The 22448-nt window shown below is 41.3% G+C and overlaps 1 protein-coding gene across 6 annotated transcripts in view; it reads right to left on the reverse strand.

Annotated features, from left to right (window-relative positions):
• The window catches only part of smoc1 (SPARC related modular calcium binding 1), a 177045-nt gene that overhangs the window by 94320 nt on the left and 60277 nt on the right, over positions 1–22448 (reverse strand). For 5 of the 6 annotated variants that reach the window (XM_034195208.1, XM_034195205.1, XM_034195202.1 and 2 more), the window contains exons 2-4: positions 17145–17310; positions 16433–16516; positions 78–196 (exon numbers count right to left, since the gene is read on the reverse strand). In XM_034195208.1, the coding sequence (XP_034051099.1) occupies positions 78–196; positions 16433–16516; positions 17145–17310 (369 nt within the window). The remainder of the gene's footprint in view (positions 1–77; positions 197–16432; positions 16517–17144; positions 17311–22448) is intronic. The other variant, XM_034195206.1, reaches the window with a different exon arrangement.

Below are 22448 nucleotides of genomic sequence, written 5' to 3' on the forward strand. Positions count from 1 at the left end.
CTTGAGATAACCAGCTATGATTTGATGCTGTATAAAAAACTGAACTGAACTGAGCGAAGCCAGAGACTAAACCTGACCTGAGCAAATGTCCCATCCTCGTTGCATTGTGGTACAAACATGGACTCCTGGGGACTTCTTGCTTGCTCCAGAGCCTGTGTCCTCTCAACACGACACTTCGACTGACCGGCATCTGTAACTTATTGAAAAGACAGTTTGTAGAGATCTCTGAAGAATCTCTATGTCTGCATCACTCACACCTACGGTCAATTTAAAGTCATCAATTCACCTAACCTGCATGTCTTTGGAAGTTGGATGAAGCCAAAATCAGAAGGAACCCACACAAACACAGGGAGAACTTGCAAACCCTACATCGAAAGGACCGGATCGGAACCAAACCCAAGACCTTCTTGCTGTGAAGCAACAGTGCTAACCACTAAGATCCCATTTAAACTGGGGTTGGCAATCTGGCTCAAGCCGGATTCTGACCCAAATCGACACTATTTGGATTTAAGTCGGATTGTTTTCTTTAAAAAAAGTGGGTTGAGCCAGATTTGAGCTCCGGCTTGCTCGAGGGTGATGATGTCAGATTTCCTCACTATGATTTTGTATAATCATAGGAGAGGTGGGTTGAGCTGCATATGAACAGGATTTTGCAAAGTCTGAACACAAATGACGCTAGAATCCGGCTAGTTCAATGATGATGATGTCAGACTTCGTCACTACGTTCGTGTGCTAACACTGTTCTCTCCACTGTGGCGGCTTTCAGTGCGGCTGCAGCAGCGAGGACAGCAAACAACCTCCTTCCTCTGCGGCGCTTTCTCACCAAGAGAAATGGCGGGTTGTGCTTTTGATGTTCAAACATGTTCTAACTGTCCAAATCCACCCCGACCCCCCACCCCACACACACACACACACACACACACACACACACACACACACACACACACATGCACATGCATCTCGCGGTGCGTGTGTGGTTGTACGGCGGCGTGTCTCGATGGGTGGTACATCTCTTGCACACATGCTCCAACCATCCAGATCCCCCAACACACACCTGCACTGAGAAGCCTAGATCCAGCCCCCCACACACACACACATACACACACAAACACACACACAGATTTGAAAAACAGGTCTGAACGCCATCCGTCGAGAAAGCAATCCAGATTGAATCTGGTTTGAGCCAGATTGCCAAACCCAGTCTGAACGGGGTTTACGTCACCATGTTGCCCCATTCATTCTTTACTAATTACAATAAATTTCGCTTGTAATAACTTGGTGTTGAGTTCACTTCACTTGCTACTGGTGGTTGGCTCTCACTGCGGTATTGTATCACTTCCTGTTCCGGAGCACAGCGGTGTTTTTCTGTATCTGTTAGCTGTTTAATCTGCGCAGTTAGATTGATCTAGTTATCTAGATTACGATTTGTTTCCCATTGTAATCTTTACGTGCCTTAACTAAAGCACTCATTCTGCTGAATCACCTCTAAATTATTTACACATTATTCACTTTGCGTGTTTTTAGGAATCCGCTAGCTTAGCGTAGCTACTAGCTCTTAGCCGATTTAGCATGGCGGCTTCTCCTGTCTCTCCCGCACTTTTCTGCTCTGGGTGTGAAATGTTTAGTTATTCCTCGGCCTCCTTTAGCAGTAATGGTACTTGTAATAAGTGTAGCTTATTCGTAGCTTTGGAGGCCAGGCTGGGCGAATTGGAGACTCGGCTCCGCACCGTGGAAAATTCTACAGCTAGCCAGGCCCCTGTAGTCGGTGCGGACCAAGGTAGCTTAGCCGCCGTTAGTTCCCCTCTGGCAGATCCCGAGCAGCCGGGAAAGCAGGCTGACTGGGTGACTGTGAGGAGGAAGCGTAGCCCTAAACAGAAGCCCCGTGTACACCGCCAACCCGTTCACATTTCTAACCGTTTTTCCCCTCTCGACGACACACCCGCCGAGGATCAAACTCTGGTTATTGGCGACTCTGTTTTGAGAAATGTGAAGTTAGCGACACCAGCAACCATAGTCAATTGTCTTCCGGGGGCCAGAGCAGGCGACATTGAAGGAAATTTGAAACTGCTGGTTAAGGCTAAGCGTAAATTTGGTAAGATTGTAATTCACGTCGGCAGTAATGACACCCGGTTACGCCAATCGGAGGTCACTAAAATTAACATTAAATCGGTGTGTAACTTTGCAAAAACAATGTCGGACTCTGTAGTTTTCTCTGGGCCCCTCCCCAATCAGACCGGGAGTGACATGTTTAGCCGCATGTTCTCCTTGAATTGCTGGCTGTCTGAGTGGTGTCCAAAAAATGAGGTGGGCTTCATAGATAATTGGCAAAGCTTCTGGGGAAAACCTGGTCTTGTTAGGAGAGACGGCATCCATCCCACTTTGGATGGAGCAGCTCTCATTTCTAGAAATCTGGCTAATTTTCTTAAATCCTCCAAACCGTGACTATCCAGGGTTGGGACCAGGAAGCAGAGTTGTAGTCTTACACACCTCTCTGCAGCTTCTCTCCCCCTGCCATCCCCTCATTACCCCATCCCCGTAGAGACGGTGCCTGCTCCCAGACTACCAATAACCAGCAAAAATCTATTTAAGCATAAAAATTCAAAAAGAAAAAATAATATAGCACCTTCTACTGCACCACAGACTAAAACAGTTAAATGTGGTCTATTAAACATTAGGTCTCTCTCTTCTAAGTCCCTGTTGGTAAATGATATAATAATTGATCAACATATTGATTTATTCTGCCTAACAGAAACCTGGTTACAGCAGGATGAATATGTTAGTTTAAATGAGTCAACACCCCCGAGTCACACTAACTGTCAGAATGCTCGTAGCACGGGCCGGGGCGGTGGATTAGCAGCAATCTTCCATTCCAGCTTATTAATTAATCAAAAACCCAGACAGAGCTTTAATTCATTTGAAAGCTTGTCTCTTAGTCTTGTCCATCCAAATTGGAAGTCCCAAAAACCAGTTTTATTTGTTATTATCTATCGTCCACCTGGTCGTTACTGTGAGTTTCTCTGTGAATTTTCAGACCTTTTGTCTGACTTAGTGCTTAGCTCAGATAAGATAATTATAGTGGGCGATTTTAACATCCACACAGATGCTGAGAATGACAGCCTCAACACTGCATTTAATCTATTATTAGACTCTATTGGCTTTGCTCAAAAAGTAAATGAGTCCACCCACCACTTTAATCATATCTTAGATCTTGTTCTGACTTATGGTATGGAAATAGAAGACTTAACAGTATTCCCTGAAAACTCCCTTCTGTCTGATCATTTTTTAATAACATTTACATTTACTCTGATGGACTACCCAGCAGTAGGGAATAAGTTTCATTACACTAGAAGTCTTTCAGAAAGCGCTGTAACTAGGTTTAAGGATATGATTCCTTCTTTATGTTCTCTAATGCCATATAACAACACAGTGCAGAGTAGCTACCTAAACTCTGTAAGGGAGATAGAGTATCTCGTCAATAGTTTTACATCCTCATTGAAGACAACTTTGGATGCTGTAGCTCCTCTGAAAAAGAGAGCTTTAAATCAGAAGTGTCTGACTCCATGGTATAACTCTCAAACTCGTAGCTTAAAGCAGATAACCCGTAAGTTGGAGAGGAAATGGCGTCTCACTAATTTAGAAGATCTTCACTTAGCCTGGAAAAAGAGTCTGTTGCTCTATAAAAAAGCCCTCCGTAAAGCTAGGACATCTTTCTACTCATCACTAATTGAAGAAAATAAGAACAACCCCAGGTTTCTTTTCAGCACTGTAGCCAGGCTGACAAAGAGTCAGAGCTCTATTGAGCTGAGTATTCCATTATCTTTAACTAGTAATGAGTTCATGACTTTCTTTGCTAACAAAATTTTAACTATTAGAGAAAAAATTACTCATAACCATCCCAAAGACGTATCGTTATCTTTGGCTGCTTTCAGTGATGCCGGTATTTGGTTAGACTCTTTCTCTCCGATTGTTCTGTCTGAGTTATTTTCATTAGTTACTTCATCCAAACCATCAACATGTTTATTAGACCCCATTCCTACCAGGCTGCTCAAGGAAGCCCTACCATTATTTAATGCTTCGATCTTAAATATGATCAATCTATCTTTGTTAGTTGGCTATGTACCACAGGCTTTTAAGGTGGCAGTAATTAAACCATTACTTAAAAAGCCATCACTTGACCCAGCTATCTTAGCTAATTATAGGCCAATCTCCAACCTTCCTTTTCTCTCAAAAATTCTTGAAAGGGTAGTTGTAAAACAGCTAACTGATCATCTGCAGAGGAATGGTCTATTTGAAGAGTTTCAGTCAGGTTTTAGAATTCATCATAGTACAGAAACAGCATTAGTGAAGGTTACAAATGATCTTCTTATGGCCTCGGACAGTGGACTCATCTCTGTGCTTGTTCTGTTAGACCTCAGTGCTGCTTTTGATACTGTTGACCATAAAATTTTATTACAGAGATTAGAGCATGCCATAGGTATTAAAGGCACTGCGCTGCGGTGGTTTGAATCATATTTGTCTAATAGATTACAATTTGTTCATGTAAATGGGGAATCTTCTTCACAGACTAAAGTTAATTATGGAGTTCCACAAGGTTCTGTGCTAGGACCAATTTTATTCACTTTATATATGCTTCCCTTAGGCAGTATTATTAGACGGTATTGCTTAAATTTTCATTGTTACGCAGATGATACCCAGCTTTATCTATCCATGAAGCCAGAGGACACACACCAATTAGCTAAACTGCAGGATTGTCTTACAGACATAAAGACATGGATGACCTCTAATTTCCTGCTTTTAAACTCAGATAAAACTGAAGTTATTGTTCTTGGCCCCACAAATCTTAGAAACATGGTGTCTAACCAGATCCTTACTCTGGATGGCATTACCCTGACCTCTAGTAATACTGTGAGAAATCTTGGAGTCATTTTTGATCAGGATATGTCATTCAAAGCGCATATTAAACAAATATGTAGGACTGCTTTTTTGCATTTACGCAATATCTCTAAAATCAGAAAGGTCTTGTCTCAGAGTGATGCTGAAAAACTAATTCATGCATTTATTTCCTCTAGGCTGGACTATTGTAATTCATTATTATCAGGTTGTCCTAAAAGTTCCCTAAAAAGCCTTCAGTTAATTCAAAATGCTGCAGCTAGAGTGCTGACGGGGACTAGAAGGAGAGAGCATATCTCACCCATATTGGCCTCTCTTCATTGGCTTCCTGTTAATTCTAGAATAGAATTTAAAATTCTTCTTCTTACTTATAAGGTTTTGAATAATCAGGTCCCATCTTATCTTAGGGACCTCATAGTACCATATCACCCCAATAGAGCGCTTCGCTCTCAGACTGCAGGCTTACTTGTAGTTCCTAGGGTTTGTAAGAGTAGAATGGGAGGCAGAGCCTTCAGCTTTCAGGCTCCTCTCCTGTGGAACCAGCTCCCAATTCAGATCAGGGAGACAGACACCCTCTCTACTTTTAAGATTAGGCTTAAAACTTTCCTTTTTGCTAAAGCTTATAGTTAGGGCTGGATCAGGTGACCCTGAACCATCCCTTAGTTATGCTGCTATAGACGTAGACTGCTGGGGGGTTCCCATGATGCACTGTTTCTTTCTCTTTTTGCTCTGTATGCACCACTCTGCATTTAATCATTAGTGATCGATCTCTGCTCCCCTCCACAGCATGTCTTTTTCCTGGTTCTCTCCCTCAGCCCCAACCAGTCCCAGCAGAAGACTGCCCCTCCCTGAGCCTGGTTCTGCTGGAGGTTTCTTCCTGTTAAAAGGGAGTTTTTCCTTCCCACTGTAGCCAAGTGCTTGCTCACAGGGGGTCGTTTTGACCGTTGGGGTTTTACATCATTATTGTATGGCCTTGCCTTACAATATAAAGCGCCTTGGGGCAACTGTTTGTTGTGATTTGGCGCTATATAAAAAAAAAATTGATTGAAATTGATTGACTTCCTGTCTTCCATTCTGTGTTCCCAGTTGGGAAACAATAATATTAAGGCGGAACCCAAAACCAGAAACGTTAAAATACCAATGATGTTCAGGACCACTCAAGTGAAAAGAAACTAATCTGCATTTGAAGCCCTGTTTTAAAAGCCATTCAGAAAAAATGAACAGATTCCTTGTCAAATTACACTTCCAGGAGCATTGTGGTTTCCACTCATCATTACAACAGACAAGGTGTTAAAAACACAGAGTAAAGCATCGTGCTATTTCAGTGGAAACCAAGCTGGCATTGCTGAAGCTCTGATGAGTGAAACCTGGTCTTAAGGCAGATGTGAAAGCGGGAATGAAGTATGCTTCACACCAGCTATTGCACTCACAGCTTCTGTTGAGCTGGACTTCATTTTTCAACAGTTCTGTTTATAAATTCACACCAGCGGAGCTGACCAGTGACACCACAGTCCTCTACCTCTTGGCAAACCTTTTTCTTACATAAATAAAAGTTTTTAAAAAGTAACCTGTGGATCTGACAGACAGACACGCTGTCTACTCCAGAGTTTAGGACTGGCAGAGCCAAAACTGACTGATGATGTCATCACGGCATGGTTACATGATTTATAAATGTGGACCTCATCTGAGTATAGTCAGTCTGACTTTAGAGACAAGGGTAATTCAGCCTTTTGGTATAGGTCCAGCAGAAACAGTCCTGTGTCTCAGTGAATACTCATTTAAAGGATTCTGCTTTATGGAAATGTAAAAACATGTGCATGATCAGAGGATGTTGGTAGTGTTTTTGTTATGTCTTGCCTTGTGGCTGTCTGAGCTTGCTTGTTAGTTGTGGTAAGGCAGCCCTACAGAGACATTAAAAGCCCTGTTTTTCTTTAATTATGTTTGACAGGCAAACTAATGAAATAAAGAAGGGCATAGTAAAAATGTCATCTAATTTTCAATGTAGTCATCTAATTTTAACCAGAGACATTTTATACTCTGGAGGTGTTATCAGGTTACAAAAATAGTGTTTTCTGTTTTAGAAGTGTTTATTTCTCACTAGCTTTTACATAATATGTAATATTATATTTACACACAAACGAAATGAAGTTTGCTCATAGCCGGCGGCACGAGGGGGCGTTTGGGGGCGACGCCCCCTCACGTCATCAACCTCGCCCCCTCGGATGTTAGAGTTATCAAAAAAATAAAAAAGAAAGAAAAAGAAATACTGGAAAATATAGCAAAATATTAGTTATTCAATAATATCACGTATTTAACAAATAAACCAAATTAATTAACTAAAGTAATTAATTTTAAAACAAATGGATATGGCGTGTGTCTGTGTTCAAGGGATTTGATAGGTTGAGGATTGCGCTTGTCAGTGCGGCAGAGGGCGGTGCGTTTCCAACGCGTCGTGACGTCACACGCGTCGCTTCGGAAGCAGCAAGGGGGCAGAGATTGCTATGACACACTCTGGCTGTTTCCACAATCTGAAAAAAGTTCAGCAATCGCCGTCTTGAACTTCGGTCGCCTGAACCACAAAAAAACCTTTAAAAAACAGCAGTAGAACGATTCTCCTATCACCCTGCTGGGAGAAGCTTTTTTCAGCTACTTTTCGGAGTGACACCGACCGAGGGAGGACTTACGACTTGGTGGGATATCGATCGAACCGCGACAGCGGGCCGACCCACACGGAGAAGCCCGCCTTCAGGCATCATCACTGGGCAGAGCGATCCAGGCTGCCGGGGTGATGGAGCAAACCCACTCAGTCCGAAATCTCCCACTTTTTGGATATATGCAAAGTCCCAGTTTGCCCAACGGACTTTAGTTCTGCAGCTTTACTGAGGTGAGAATAATGTAAAAATAAAACGTGACGTTTATTGAACTGTGAAGGTTTAATGATCGGCTAACGTTAGCTTAGCCTTTTAGCACAGTTGATCTGAGTGAACACTTTAATTTGTAAATGGTTCAGTCTTTTTTATTTTTACCAAATAAAGCTACAGCTTTTTTCAAACACCACAAAAGCTCAACTTTAAATAACTTATTTTTTCAGGCGTTTTTTTTTTTTTTCATCGTTTTGTGCCTTTTTTTTTTCCTTTTTTATATATACTCAACAAAAATATAAACGCAACACTTTTGGTTTTGCTCCCATTTTGTATGAGATGAACTCAAAGATCTAAAACTTTTTCCACATACACAATATCACCATTTCCCTCAAATATTGTTCACAAACCAGTCGAAATCTGTGATAGTGAGCACTTCTCCTTTGCTGAGATAATCCATCCCACCTCACAGGTGTGCCATACCAAGATCCTGATTAGACACCATGATTAGTGCACAGGTGTGCCTTAGACTGCCCACAATAAAAGGCCACTCTGAAAGGTGCAGTTTTGTTTTATTGGGGGGGGATACCAGTCAGTATATGGTGTGACCACCATTTGCCTCATGCAGTGCAACACATCTCCTTCGCATCATCCGTGAAGAGAACACCTCACCAACGTGCCCAACGGCAGCGAATGTGAGCATTTGCCCACTCAAATTGGTTACGACGACGAACTGGAGTCAGGTCGAGACCCCGATGAGGACGACGAGCATGCAGATGAGCTTTCCTGAGACGGTTTCTGACAGTTTGTGCAGAAATTCTTTGGTTATGCAAACCGATTGTTCCAGCAGCTGTCCGAGTGGCTGGTCTCAGACGATCTTGGAGGTGAACATGCTGGATGTGGAGGTCCTGGGCTGGTGTGGTTACACGTGGTCTGCGGTTGTGAGGCTGGTTGGATGTAGTGCCAAATTCTCTGAAACGCCTTTGGAGATGGCTTATGGTAGAGAAATGAACATTCAATACACGAGCAACAGCTCTGGTTGACATTCCTGCTGTCAGCATGCCAATTGCACGCTCCCTCAAATCTTGCGACATCTGTGGCATTGTGCTGTGTGATAAAACTGCATCTTTCAGAGTGGCCTTTTATTGTGGACAGTCTAAGGCACACCTGTGCACTAATCATGGTGTCTAATCAGCATCTTGATATGGCACACCTGTGAGGTGGGATGGATTATCTCAGCAAAGGAGAAGTGCTCACTATCACAGATTTAGACTGGTTTGTGAACAATATTTGAGAGAAATGGTGATATTGTATATGTGGAAAAAGTTTTAGATCTTTGAGTTCATCGCATACAAAATGGGAGCAAAACCAAAAGTGTTGCGTTTATATTTTTGTTGAGTTTATATTTAAAGAAATATTTTTATTTGTCCCAATCAGGAACATTTGCTGTGCAGACAACCACACTTCCATTGATGAGCTGAACACCACAAAGTCCAGTTGAAAGAAAACATCTCTGCTCTTCAGCAACACCACCAGAGTTCAAAGCTGCAGAAGAGACCTTCATCTGGTCCCGAGAATCCAGCAGAACATCACCTGCTTCTAAATAAAAGGCTCTTTGAACAGCAACTATTTTATTATTTTTAAATAAGCTGTTTCATTTTATATTTTAACAATAAATGAACGGATCATTAAAAATGTCCACGAATCAAAGTCAAAAGACATTTGCACAAGTAGAAGCTCTCCACTTATTGTGCTCAAGTTCATATTTTAGAAATGACTCTGTCCTGATAACATTAATGGCAATTACATATTTTGACGAAATTACAAGTTTAAATGACTATTAAAAAAATTCATCATGAGGTTTATGTCACAGAAATCCTACTTTACAATCACACTGCAGTCATTGTTAAATTATTTCCTTTTGCATTTATAATAAACGTTTGTATTTATTTAGTGTTTGTTTTTCTGGTTGAAATGAGATATAAATAATCTACCAGACTTAAAAAATATACAAGTTTCCATGTTATTTTATTTGTCTAAAAATAAATGTCTGAGCTTCCTTATGTTAAACAAGAAATTATCTAATCTGAAATAACAGGTGGTTTTAATTTACAGATGAAAGGTTTCTAAAGAACCATTTATTGATTTATTTAGCTATTTTAATTACAAGTGTTCTAAATTTTTTTAAACAGTAATCAGAAATTCTGAGGTAACAAACAACAACAAAAAAACATTTCCAAGGATTTTTCTTCAGAAAACTGAATGAGCAGTCCTGTCACACGTTAATGTTTTGTACAGATCAGTGGTTTCTGCACCAATCGGATTGGTCCGATCCATTTTGTACAGATCAGTGGTTTTTGCCAGGAGTCTTCCGTGTTTTGGCCCGATGTGTCGTTCCTATTGGACAACACGAAGGTACGTCACAGCTCAGAGTGTCGAAAGTTGGCACACCTCATCTCGACAGAACACCGGCTCTGTGTGGTATGCAGGAGATCACTTGACCGAGGGTCTATACATTCAAATAATAATTTAAAAAATACTGTCATCACTCTTTACTCTTAGTCAGTCTCTTACAACGGCGCAGCCTAAATACATGAGCTTTCCAGGAGCGCACCCAATTCATTACGCACGCTCAGAGGCACGTCCCCTCCGGTGCGCACTTCTTTTTGGGGGGGAGGGGAGCGACCCCGCCCCCTGTGATAAACTCATCACCCCCTTAATATTTTTTTTCTGGCGCCGGGACTGAGTTTGCTACACCACTCAGCCACCTTGTTGCCCTTTAGAAAATGTATGAGAAACATATTAGATTTATACAGAAAAAAGCTGTTTCATAACATTTTCTGCCTTCTTGGATTATTTTGCCCGATCGAGCAGCCAGCTGATGTCACTCTGAATTTCTCTACTCTGATTGGCTTTCGCTGTGTGCTTCAAGCATCCCTCGCACAAGTCAGAGGAAGCCCCCAAGTGATCTATGACATCACTATGGTCACTACAATAGACTGTATGGGTTGCTGCCAAAAGTAGCTCAAGACAGTCTGTTTGTTTAAAATTTTTCCCTTCAGGAGAAATAATTTTTAACTTTTTCCAGACAACACAAATTTTGATCATATTGGCAATGTCATATTATGAATCAAAGGCTAATAAATAAAATAAGTGGTGCCGAAGAAAATGTTTTTATAACAAATCTTAAAAAACCCAAAGGCTGTACACTATTAATCATTCCTGAATGCAAACCATTTTCCATTGGTTTGTGAGCTGTCCACACAAATTAAGCGAATGTTACATGACAATAAAACAGATCTGCTGCATCTACAATAATTGCATGAGCTTTGCCTGGCTTCAGTTTTTTTGGATCACTGCTGATATTATGAAACAAAACCATGTTTTACTCTGCAGTGGGAATAACAATCATTCCAAAGATGTATTTATTTGGTACTGCTCTTTTTCTGGTAGCTGGGGGGAAAGGGATTAAAAAGGGCCAACCTTTACTCTCGACATAGCAATCTTTGCTGTAGATCAGTTGCAAACCCTTGTGAGTCTGGTCTATAAAAATATAAGCCGATAGAGATGAAAAATGAAAAATATCTTTATCAAAACTTTCTAATGTTCACTGACCTAACTGCAATATCTTGAAAATAAATCTCAAGCAAACTGATGTATTTTTGTTTTTCCCTGATTTTTAAGTTTGAAATATATACTCCTGATGGTGAGATGAGGTTACAAGGTTACAATAAAAAAAATGGTTCAAATTTGATTGTGATTTTGAAGCTTACTGAGTATGCACAATGCAAATAAAAAAATGCAGTGACTCCAACATTTACTTTGACTTCTGCTTCATTGGGTACAGTATGAAATAATGATTTGTTTGGTCAACTTTATATAATTTATAAATATACTTCCACTCCTGCATTTCAGGCTTGCAAAAGTTAAAAAAAGTTGGGACTGAGAAAATTTAGGGCTAGTAATAAGGTAGACAAAAATAAATAAATTGAATAATGATCTTATTTCAAACAGGTGATGTCAACAGGTGACTGAAATCATGATTTGGTACAAACGCAGTATCCATGAAAAGGAGCAAAGATGGGCAAAGGATCTGTCAACAAACGCAAGAGAAATTTATTGATTTTTTTTTTTAAATTTTAAATAATGTTCCTCAAATAAAGACTGTTACACATTTCTCCCTGTACACTGCATAATATCATTCAACAATATGGAGAAATTTTGGTGCATAAAGAGCAAGTCTGCAAACTGAAGCTGAACACCCGTGATCTTTGATCCCTCTGATGGACTGCATCAAGAACAGTCATCCATCAATAGCTGATAAAACCCCAGGGGCAAGAGATTACTTTGGGAAACCTCTGTCAAGCACTACAATGCAGACTCACATCCCTGTGGGAAAAAAGCTTTTTGTTAGGGCCCCTTCACATATAATACGACGTTGGGCGAAAGAAGCAGAAACCAGAAGAAAATCCGCGAACCAAATGGGGTTACATTCCACCTGCTGTCAGGAGGGACACACGGTGGGACAGGCGTGCACGATACCGCGGCGACGGTTTCATGCACACTCGTGTTGGCGCACACGAACACAGTGCGAGCATGTGGAAAGTCACACACATACCAGCGCAGCAAAAAATTTTTAAAAACCCCACAATTTATAATACTTCATTCCTGTTATAAAGAGCAGATTTAGCATCCACCTAGACGTACACCAGGAAGTAATGAAATGATGTGGATTACTGTTCTCTCTTTCATGTTTAACATGAATTACCTGATGCGCTTGTCTCATGAAGAGCCAGCTGACTCCCGTCTCATGAAGAGTCGGCTCCCATGTGTGATGAACACATCAGCTGGCATGGCGTGTCCCGCACGCAGTGATCTGCTGCAAATATTATATGTGTTTTAATTATTACAAAGTGACACGCACCTCACAGGGGCATCCCATAGGGTGATATCCTGCATGGCACGATATTCACCAGCATTGCGGAGCGCTGATGTGGTGGTCAGCTGAAGCAATAGTAAGTCCCTTCGGCTGCTCCCTTGTTTGCACTCGGGGTCACCACAGCAAATCCAAGGTGGAGCTGCATGTTTAATTGGCACAGGTTTTACGCCGGATGCCCTTCCTGACGCAACTCCACATTACATGGAGAAATGTGGCAGGGGTGGGATTTGAACCCGTAACCTTCTGAACTGAAACCAAGCGCATTAACCACTTGGCCACCACCCCTGTGCTTTAAATTATTTCCACATGAGGACAGCATGCCGACGTCCGCTCCTCATGGTAAAGTTATGCGACTTCATATCCTACAAGCCAGTACAGGTGTTCCGCAGCTATGACTTGCGAGCACAGATATCTGAACAACTGCAGGTCACAGGGGGACATGTCCACCTTTGTATGCAGACCTCACCTGTGCACAGAAAATAAGGCCCACTCTCTGTGCCTTCATGCTGTGATTTTTATTTTATGTATGTATTATTATGTGTTTGTCCTGCATCTGTCTGATGTCTGTGTTGGTAATGTAACACCTTGCGTGCACGGTCACGTCCAGCTGACAGTCGGCGATCAGCTGATATGCGCTATATGTCCAAAATAAAGCGTATGGGCAAAGGAATCACAAATGAATGAGTTCATGCCTTTACCCTTATTTGTTTTATGTAATCTCCACTCTTTATGTCTATCATGTAAACTACAATTTATGTGGTAGAAGTGACATGAGCCTGTCCGACCGGCTCATTAATTTCACACTGTGCCACGCGCTCAGACGCTGGCCGGTCCTCATGTGATCGTGTCGGTCCATAATTATCAGTATGTCATGCGGGCATGAGCGTTCATCCACACATGTGCATTGCATGTTCACCAGCTGAGTTGCAGCGCTCAGCGGTCAGCTGTTTCAGCAGTGCACTGCGCTGGACAGCAACCGGACTCCAGGAACCTCAGCCACAACTGACAATGTTGGATTTATGGTGTGTGTGTGTGGGGGGGCACTCCACAAGCCATGTGTGTTTGGGGGAAGGACGATGACTACACACTCCACAGGCCATTTGTGTGTGTGTTGGGGGGGAGCGTTCGGCACAGTCACGCCCATGTGTATTGTTAAGTTACGCCACACTCGTGTGGCACTTAGACAGTTTTCCACAAACAACTCAAATGTGGTCACCTGCTGTTTACTCTTGTGCACAGAGTGCAAATAGCCCCGCCTTTTCTAAGTGTCCAGCGAGTGGTGTTGAATGTTCGTTCGTATGCAACACCTGGAATTTGGCCGACACCTGCTGAGAGAGGGATCGAATGGGCACTCACATGGCACTCGTTGTCTTTCAGCCACTGGTGTGAGTGAATAGTTGTCATGACAATGTACAGAGCATTTGAGGCGTCTGATTTTTCACAAGTGGCATTTGACTCCTCCTTCATGTGCCATTCTGCCTCAATTGTGTTATGTGTGAAGGGGCCCTTACCTTTGTCCAGGAGCTGCATCAACGTCTCTGGGCTAGGAGGTGTCTGTGTGGACCATTACCCAGTGGAAACTTGTATTGTGGTCAGATAACTCGGTATTCTCAAATGGACACTGTGTGCTCCAGACCAAAGACGAAAAGGACCAACTAAACTCTAATCGGCACAGCGTTCCCTCTGGAATTTTACTATAGACAGAGGGTAGCCTTACCCTCATTTTTAGCATTTAGAGGGTTTTTTCACCCACACTTTAGGGTTTTAGAGGGCAATGGCTAATCGGTCTGTATTAGCAATGGCTAATTGGTCTGTAAGCAGAATAATTGTGTTTACTTGAATTCCTCTCACATTTGTTAAGCCATGGTCCCACCAAATAATGAACAGTGAATAATGAGCCACGCAACATGTTTGTTTTTTTTTTGGTACGAGAGGAGGCATTAGTGTGGGGCAGTTTGTGTGCAAGGTACTACAAGGACAAGTGAGGATTTTAGAGACATGTTTGTGGTGAGGACGAGGCTGTTAAAAGCACTATCTGAGCACCTGGCAGCTATGAGGAGTGGACATGTTATTTTGGACAGGCTCAGCCCTCTTGCGCACTGCCATTCCATCTGCTTTGTGCGTCGGATGTTGTATATAAAATAATTATTTTGTCACTCGGGAGGAGCTCGGAGTCGAGCTGCTGCTCCTCCACGTCGAAAGGAGCCAGTTGAGGTGGCTCGGGCATCTTTTCCGGATGCCCCCTGGACGCCTCGCTGGAGAGGTGTTCCGGGCACGTCCCATCGGGAGGAAGCCCCGGGGAAGACCCAGGACACGCTGGGGGACTACGTCTCTCGGCTGGCTTGGGAACGCCTTGGGGTTCCCCCGGAGGAGCTGGGGGAGGTGTGTGTGGATCAGGAGGTCTGGGCGGCTTTGCTTGATCTGCTGCCCCCGTGACCCGACTCCGGATAAAGCGGAAGAAAATGGATGGATGGATGGATGGATGGATGGATGGATGGATGGATGGATGGATGGATGGATGGATGGATGGATGGATGGATTAATCATTTTCTGTCAAAGCTTGGCAGTTGAAAACACCTCTAATCACTTCTGGAATCACAGAGGACTGTTTCATCTGGACCCTTTTTTTCTCTCTCCTGGAGAACGCATTTGGAACAGCTTAACCCCTTAAGCCCTAGAGCCTATTTCACCAAAATCACATACCCATACATTATGATTTATTTCTCGGCTTGTACAAGGTCAAAAATGCAAAGGTTTGGATCAGATAAAGGACAGGTCCTAGGGGTTGTTGTGGATGCAAAAAATTGAAAGTAATAATATTTGGTAGGAGTAAATGAGGTTTTTTTTCCAAAAAAATGAATTCCAGTTTAGGTCTTTATTTGCTTGGTGTTTCAGCTGTGGTTAGTTGATATGTGATTGAAGTGGATACTTTTGGAGAGGAGACTTCGCTTGACATTTTGTTGTATAATACGTGTATGTTGGTGTCAGCATTGGTTAGTTATGAGTGTTCAAATGTTCCAAAACAGGGCAAGTCCCCAATTTTGGGGACTCTAGAGTTTAAGAGGTTAAAAGGTAAGTATTTGTAATGTTTTTATTGTAACAGCTTGGTAAAACAGTTGCATGTTCATTCCTTCTTGCAGCTGTAACAGTATGTTTATGATAGATTTAGCATCGTTATGGATCAGATGAGCTCCGCTGTGTGTGCACACTGGCACAATGACTCGCACTCAAGACAAGCATTTACGCAAAACGCCAGCTCGCAAACAAACAAACACATTCACACCAGCACGTATACCTACGGACACTTTAAAGTTTCCAATCCACCTAACCTGGATGAACCCACGCAAACAGGGAGTTAAATTTTTCAATACCATCCCAGCAACTAATCGACCCTGTGTATTCCTTATCCCATCACGGCAGAAGCTAAGCAGTCAGTCCTGATTAGTATTTGGATGGGAGACCTCTTCAGAAGACCAGGGACTGTATGCGCTTCTCCAGATGAAACTAGGGTTGCACCAAGAAAGGCATCCAGTGTCAAACTTGTACAGATCTCTTTTGGATCCACTGTGGCATCCCTCTACATATGGCAGCAACCAACAGATGACCAACAACATCTGACATACCATCCCAACTTTTCTAATTTGAAGATGTACAAAGAACAATTCAATTAAACCAAATCAGCTTGTCTTATTATCCACTCATGTTGGCCTGATGTTATTTGAGTGAGGTTACTGGTCTTCACCTTTGAGCTCCACGTCCCTCCCCCCTGATGAAGAGGTCGGTGCCAGAGCTGCAGGGGACTGGCCAATTCTCCCCCAATTTTTACCTACAAAACAAAATCGAGATAAATAAATCACAATCACAGTTGCATCACAATAAACATGCTGTGGCTATATTTACTCATTAACTACACATTATGTATACTGCATCATAATATGAACCATTTTAATAGATCAGGCAGTGTTTGATAGCATGTGCTGGTACTATGCATTACCCATCCACCAATACATATATTCAATACACCAAGTGCACATTAAGTTTGCATTAGCCTCTGAAACATCTGTGTGCAATAATTTCAGAGGTGTGTTCAATTTTATTGTAAATAAAAATGTGTTCATGCATAAAATCTCATCTCTTCCACTTTATTTCAATTAAAGTTGGAGTATTGTCAAGTGATAAATACAATTCTGAGCAGACTGTTCAACATTTAAGGGTCAACAGCTGAGAAGTATTACACTCAAGAACATCATTGAGTATAAATATAACAAATAAAGATGAATAACAAACTTCAACAAAAGGATGATATTTCCTGAATTTACAAATGTATTTGGCAACCAACTCAAATTTCCTGAAAACAGCTGGACAGATTACTCATTACAAGGCAGTTTTAAGATTACAGAAGGTGACGTATGTTATGCTGGGATTATACACCAAAAGTAGCATTCATTTCTCACCTCGACACCGACTGCGGTGTGCCAGTGTCAGTGTCCGATCTTTGCAGCGTGCCCTCTGAAGCTCACAGCTGCTCTCATAACTTTGACCATCTGATCCACACACTGGCTTTCCCTGTACCCGTGAACAGATGATCCCACAGTGGTTGTCTCTGTCTCCGATCAGCCACTGCAACATACAGAAACAATACAGTAACAACATTTATCGGTGAGGCAGTACAGCAAGAAAGATGTATGGGTTAGTGGGATAGACCATCCCACTAACCCAGTAATAACTCAAAACCCAAAAAATACTGTCATTTTTACATCTCCAATTTAAAGAGACATAATGAGGACAAACTGACTAAAACCACATCACAGCAATCAAAAAGTCAACAACATTGTTTAGCCTATAGACTTGTCTGCCGCCGACTGGATGGAATGCCAGCCTTCCTGTGAGCTAATAACTTAAAAGGCAACTTTTATTTATAGACATTTTTCTGGTTGAACTTTTCACTTGGGACAAAAACTACTATATTGGCCCAGTATTGGGCCAATATAATAGTAGACAAAATAATAGTAGCCAATAGTAGGCAAGTATAATAGTAGACAAAAACTATTATATTGGCCCAATATTGATTTAGAATGCTAAGAGTACCAAGGGCTAAACAGCTGTATAATGTAAGCATACAGGGCAAGCTAACAATCTCAAGGTAAGGTTAGTTCTTACTTGTGTGAAGCGCCTTGAGGCAACTTTGTTGTGACCTGGCACTATATAAATGAAATAAATAAATAAAATAAAAATAAATAAAATGCCTGGTAGCATGGAGAAGGTTTGTACAGAGGATATGAAATAATAATAATAATAATAATAATAATAATAATCTTTATTTAACCAAATAGAAGCCCACTGAGATTGAAACTTCTTTTACAAGGGTGTCCATGCCAAGAAAGGCTGCAGCACATGTCATAATGGACAGATTAACATCATCATGAGAACATTGATAACAAATAAAACACAAAATATGATCATAAAATGGTCAGATTCCGTAGAGACTTTCAAGTCCAGACTAAAGATGCATCTATTCTCCCTCTCTTATGACTAGCATACCGGTGTAGTATAGAATTATGCTGCCTCTCCTTTTAATTCCTATTATTATCAATGGAACATGTCACAGTCTCACCATTTCTAAATTCCGGGTCCGTCAGTGAAACACAGGGTTAGCTGCCGGCAACCACATTAATAATCTCTCTGCTTCTCTGTTGATTTACTGCTGGTGAATTAATGCCTTAGGTGCAGTTATTTCCGGCCGACTGATTTTGCTCTTTTTCTCACTGTCCAAGACACTGACTAGACCTTTAACAGATCCTGGCCCTGCATCACAGGATGTTTTACTGATCCCAGAAGGCCCTACACTTCCAGGACTTACCTATTCACCCACCTAAAGACCCATGATGGACTGCTTTTTTATTTCAATTCAGGATTCTGTTTCTGTTACTCTTGTGTTTTTTTTTTTGTTGTTGTTGTTTCTGTTTCTTCTGTGTATATAAAGAAATTCTTGCAAATTTGTGAAAAACCTTGAGACAACAATGTTGTGATTTGGCGGGATATAAATGAAATAAATTGAAATGAATTGTACAGAGGATATGGGCAGTTTTACCTCAGTAAATGGAAAGAAACTTTTTAAAATGACTGATTATGCTGGAAGTGACATGCAGTGCCTTGCAAAAGTATTTGGCTCCTTGGTATTTCACACATTTTAATTTATTTATGCCATGTCAAATACAAAAAGTAAATCAGGCTTCTCAATCTACAAAATTCAAAAATTATCTTCCTTAAACTCAAACTCAAATCAAATCTCTACCATTTGATATAAATCAATTAAAAATATAAAAGCTGAGATGATGGGTTGCATAGGTTGTGGGCACCTTTTGGTATAATACCTGTAAATAATCAGTTTTATTGCCAGTTTTCTTCAGACAAGTCAGGGGATGGATACATGAACATTTCCAAGTCACTGAATATGTCTTGGACTTTATTTACATCAGTTTTGAAGAAATGCAAACAGTATGGCACTCTATGGTAAATCTGCATGGAGTAGACAGTTCTCAAAAACTGAGTGACTGTGCAAGCAGGAAAAAAATGAGGGCAGACACCAAGACAACCCAGAGGTTACAGGCTTATGTAACTGTGATTGGAGAAATTGTGCACAGTGCATGTGTTGCATTTTGCATCACCAGTTATACAGCTTCATGATGAAGTGGTATAGAGGAGGATTTTCTTGCACCAAAACATCCAATCTAGGCTTGCATCTCATATGTACCTTCTGGCAAATTTATCACAATGTTTCCCCAAAACAATTTTCAGGCCCACTAGTACTCACTGGGAGAAAAAAACATTTGATTGGTGATAGGCATTGTGTGCCATTAAATAAAATAATAAAAATAATAAGACAATTATTTATTGTGTTATTATTATATCTTATTATATATTATATCTTATTATATCTAATTAGGGGAGGTGATGGTCTAGTGGTTAAGGCGTTGGGCTTGAGACCAGAGGATCATCTGTTCAAATCCCCGCCTCACCCGAAAATCACTAAGGGCTCTTGGGCAAGGTCCTTAATCCTCTAGTTGCTCCCGGTGTGTAGTGAGCACCTTGTATGGCAGCACCCTCACATCGGGGTGAATGTGAGGCATTATTTGTAAAGCGCTTTGAGCATCTGATGCAAATGGAAAAGCGCTATATAAATGCAGTCCATTTATTTAACATTTACAATTAACACTATGTGAAATCACTTAAAAAAATTATTAAGATTGTGTTTTGAGGGAAATTCATATATAGCGCTGGCGATGCACTGAAATTACTGACATCAAATTAAATAATACTTGTCATTATTTTGTTAAAAAAATGTCTCGCAAACCGCTGGTCCTATAATACAGTAGGTAAAAGACTGTATTGGTATCACCAAATACTTCTGTCTAGGGACCTCATAACAAGTACTTCCCAGGATCCAGAGACAGGAATGTCACTGCCGAGATAGGTACATCTCTCTATGAGTTCAAGGAGCTCAGTGGATAAGGAGCTGGTCTGGCAATATTGGCCCACGCTATCGGACTGTGTCCAGACTGGCATTCCATCCAGGGATAAGCATTGGCAGCAATGTGCCTCATACAGGACCTACTTCTCCAAGTTAAACACTTTCACTGTACTACATTTCTGATTGCCTAGTCCAGGAAGTCATTGATCTTCCTTGATCTAGGAAAATAACAAATGCAGACACTCCTCACTCAGCTTCCCAAGTGCTGCAATCAGGGTATCCATGGACTGTGCAAAGATCACAGGATTGTCCATAAACTCAAGTCTTTGTTTATATGCTCTGCTATAAGCTTTACTCAAGCTTGAATGTGTCACTTTTTGAGCTGGGGCTTTTTTCTTGGATGAGCACCTCTCCGTCCATGGTGATGTTAACCTTGAACAAAAGTAATCCGAGATGTCTGACATGTGCCAAAGGTTGACGGGGTCTCAAAATAAAAGATATGTGATTCACATCATGACCCGGACTTTACCTGGATCCTGATTTCACAACACAATGGGGTAACTGCATACTGATCCAGAATGATCCGACTGATCAAGATGTTGCAATCTGATATTTAATTCACAAGCTCAAACGAAATTGTGTCTTCCTGATCTTGGTTTTACATCGTGATGTCATATCCGTGAAGTAGTTTTGATGCAATCCTTAAAAGTCTACAAAGTGAAATCATCCAGACCCAGACCCAGATCACCTCAAACATTTAATGGAGTCTTCGTAGGCCTAACACCAATGTGTGGCGAAAATTTGGTGAAAATCCATTAAGTAGTTTTGACATAATCCACAAAATCCGACAAAGTGAAGCATACAATTTGAAATCGTGATCCAGAATCCGGATCCAGATCACCTCCATGCCCTAATATATATCTGTGGTGAAAACTTCATCAAAATCTGTGCAGTAGTTTTGATGTAATCCTGCTAACAGACAGACAGACAAATAAATAAATAAATGCTGATGATTTTATTACATCCTTGGCAGACATAAATATAAAAATAAAATATAGAGAATGACACTGGTGTTCCAGTACCTATGCCTTATTGGTTCTTTGGTTATTCCTGACCATCCAACCCATTTCTGTCTCAACTAGGGGTGACAGTTTAGGTCTTCTTCCAGACCGTGGCAATGTGGCTACACCTCCCAATAAGTTGCACTTGTTGTATGTCAAACTGATTATCTCGGATTCTGCAGTAGTGTAGAACTGTCTCCAACAGTCATTCCTGACTTGTATGTACATTTGTGATCTATTTCTATCTGCACTGAGCTCTTTGGACTTTCCCATCATACTGTGTGTTGGTAAGTGTCATGAGTGCTGCCAAACAAGCTGTTGGCATGGAGAAGCCACCAGCTCCACCAGTCAATCATGACCACCAATATGAAGTTGAAAGGCCTTTCAAATATAAAAAAACAAAAAAAAAACAAAACACAACTGTCAGTACTGCTGAATTCATTAAAGTGGTTGTATGTATACTTTTCACCAGTGTGATTTCAGAACCCCCCCCCCCCCCCCCCACACACACACACACACAACTAAATACTTGTTTTTACCCCTGCTGTTATATAATCATTCTGTCCTAGAAAAAGAACAGTTTAAGCAATCATTGAAAGGCCAAATTGTCATGACTGTCATGCCCAATATGAGTGTATGTAAACCTTTGCCACAATTGTTTAGTATTCTGACAGAGCAGGGTGGTGGCCAAGCTGCTTGTATGCTTGCTTCCAAAGCAGAAGATTTCTGGTTCAAGACCATAAGGAAGGGCATCCAGTGTAAAACCGATGCCAAATTGACATGTAGATTCATCTCAGATCTGGTGTAGAGAACCCAAGTATATAAAAACAGGGAGAAGCCAAATTAAGTTATTATGGGACTCTAAGGGCCCCTTCACACATAGTGCAAATACATACAACTCAGGTCAACTCATCGCGGTACAGCTCGTATGAGCGCACCACAAAACACCAAAAACCAGCTGCATAATTAATGAATATCACTGGGTTGACATAAATAATACATAAAAGGGGACGCAATACAGAACCCTGCGGTTAAATAACCCTGGTTTAATAAAAAAAAAATGCCACTCACAGGATTTGAACCCACACACTCTGATTACCAGATGGAAACTGCACTACAATCACTGTCTTGTAACAGGTGCGTATAATGGCTAAAATCAATAAGCAGATAAACGTATTTTCTAAATAAAAAAGAAAAAAGTGCTGTGATAACTGACCAAACACCGT

Source organism: Thalassophryne amazonica, chromosome 19 (genome assembly GCF_902500255.1).
Source record: "Thalassophryne amazonica chromosome 19, fThaAma1.1, whole genome shotgun sequence".
In the NCBI taxonomy this organism is placed as follows: domain Eukaryota; kingdom Metazoa; phylum Chordata; class Actinopteri; order Batrachoidiformes; family Batrachoididae; genus Thalassophryne; species Thalassophryne amazonica.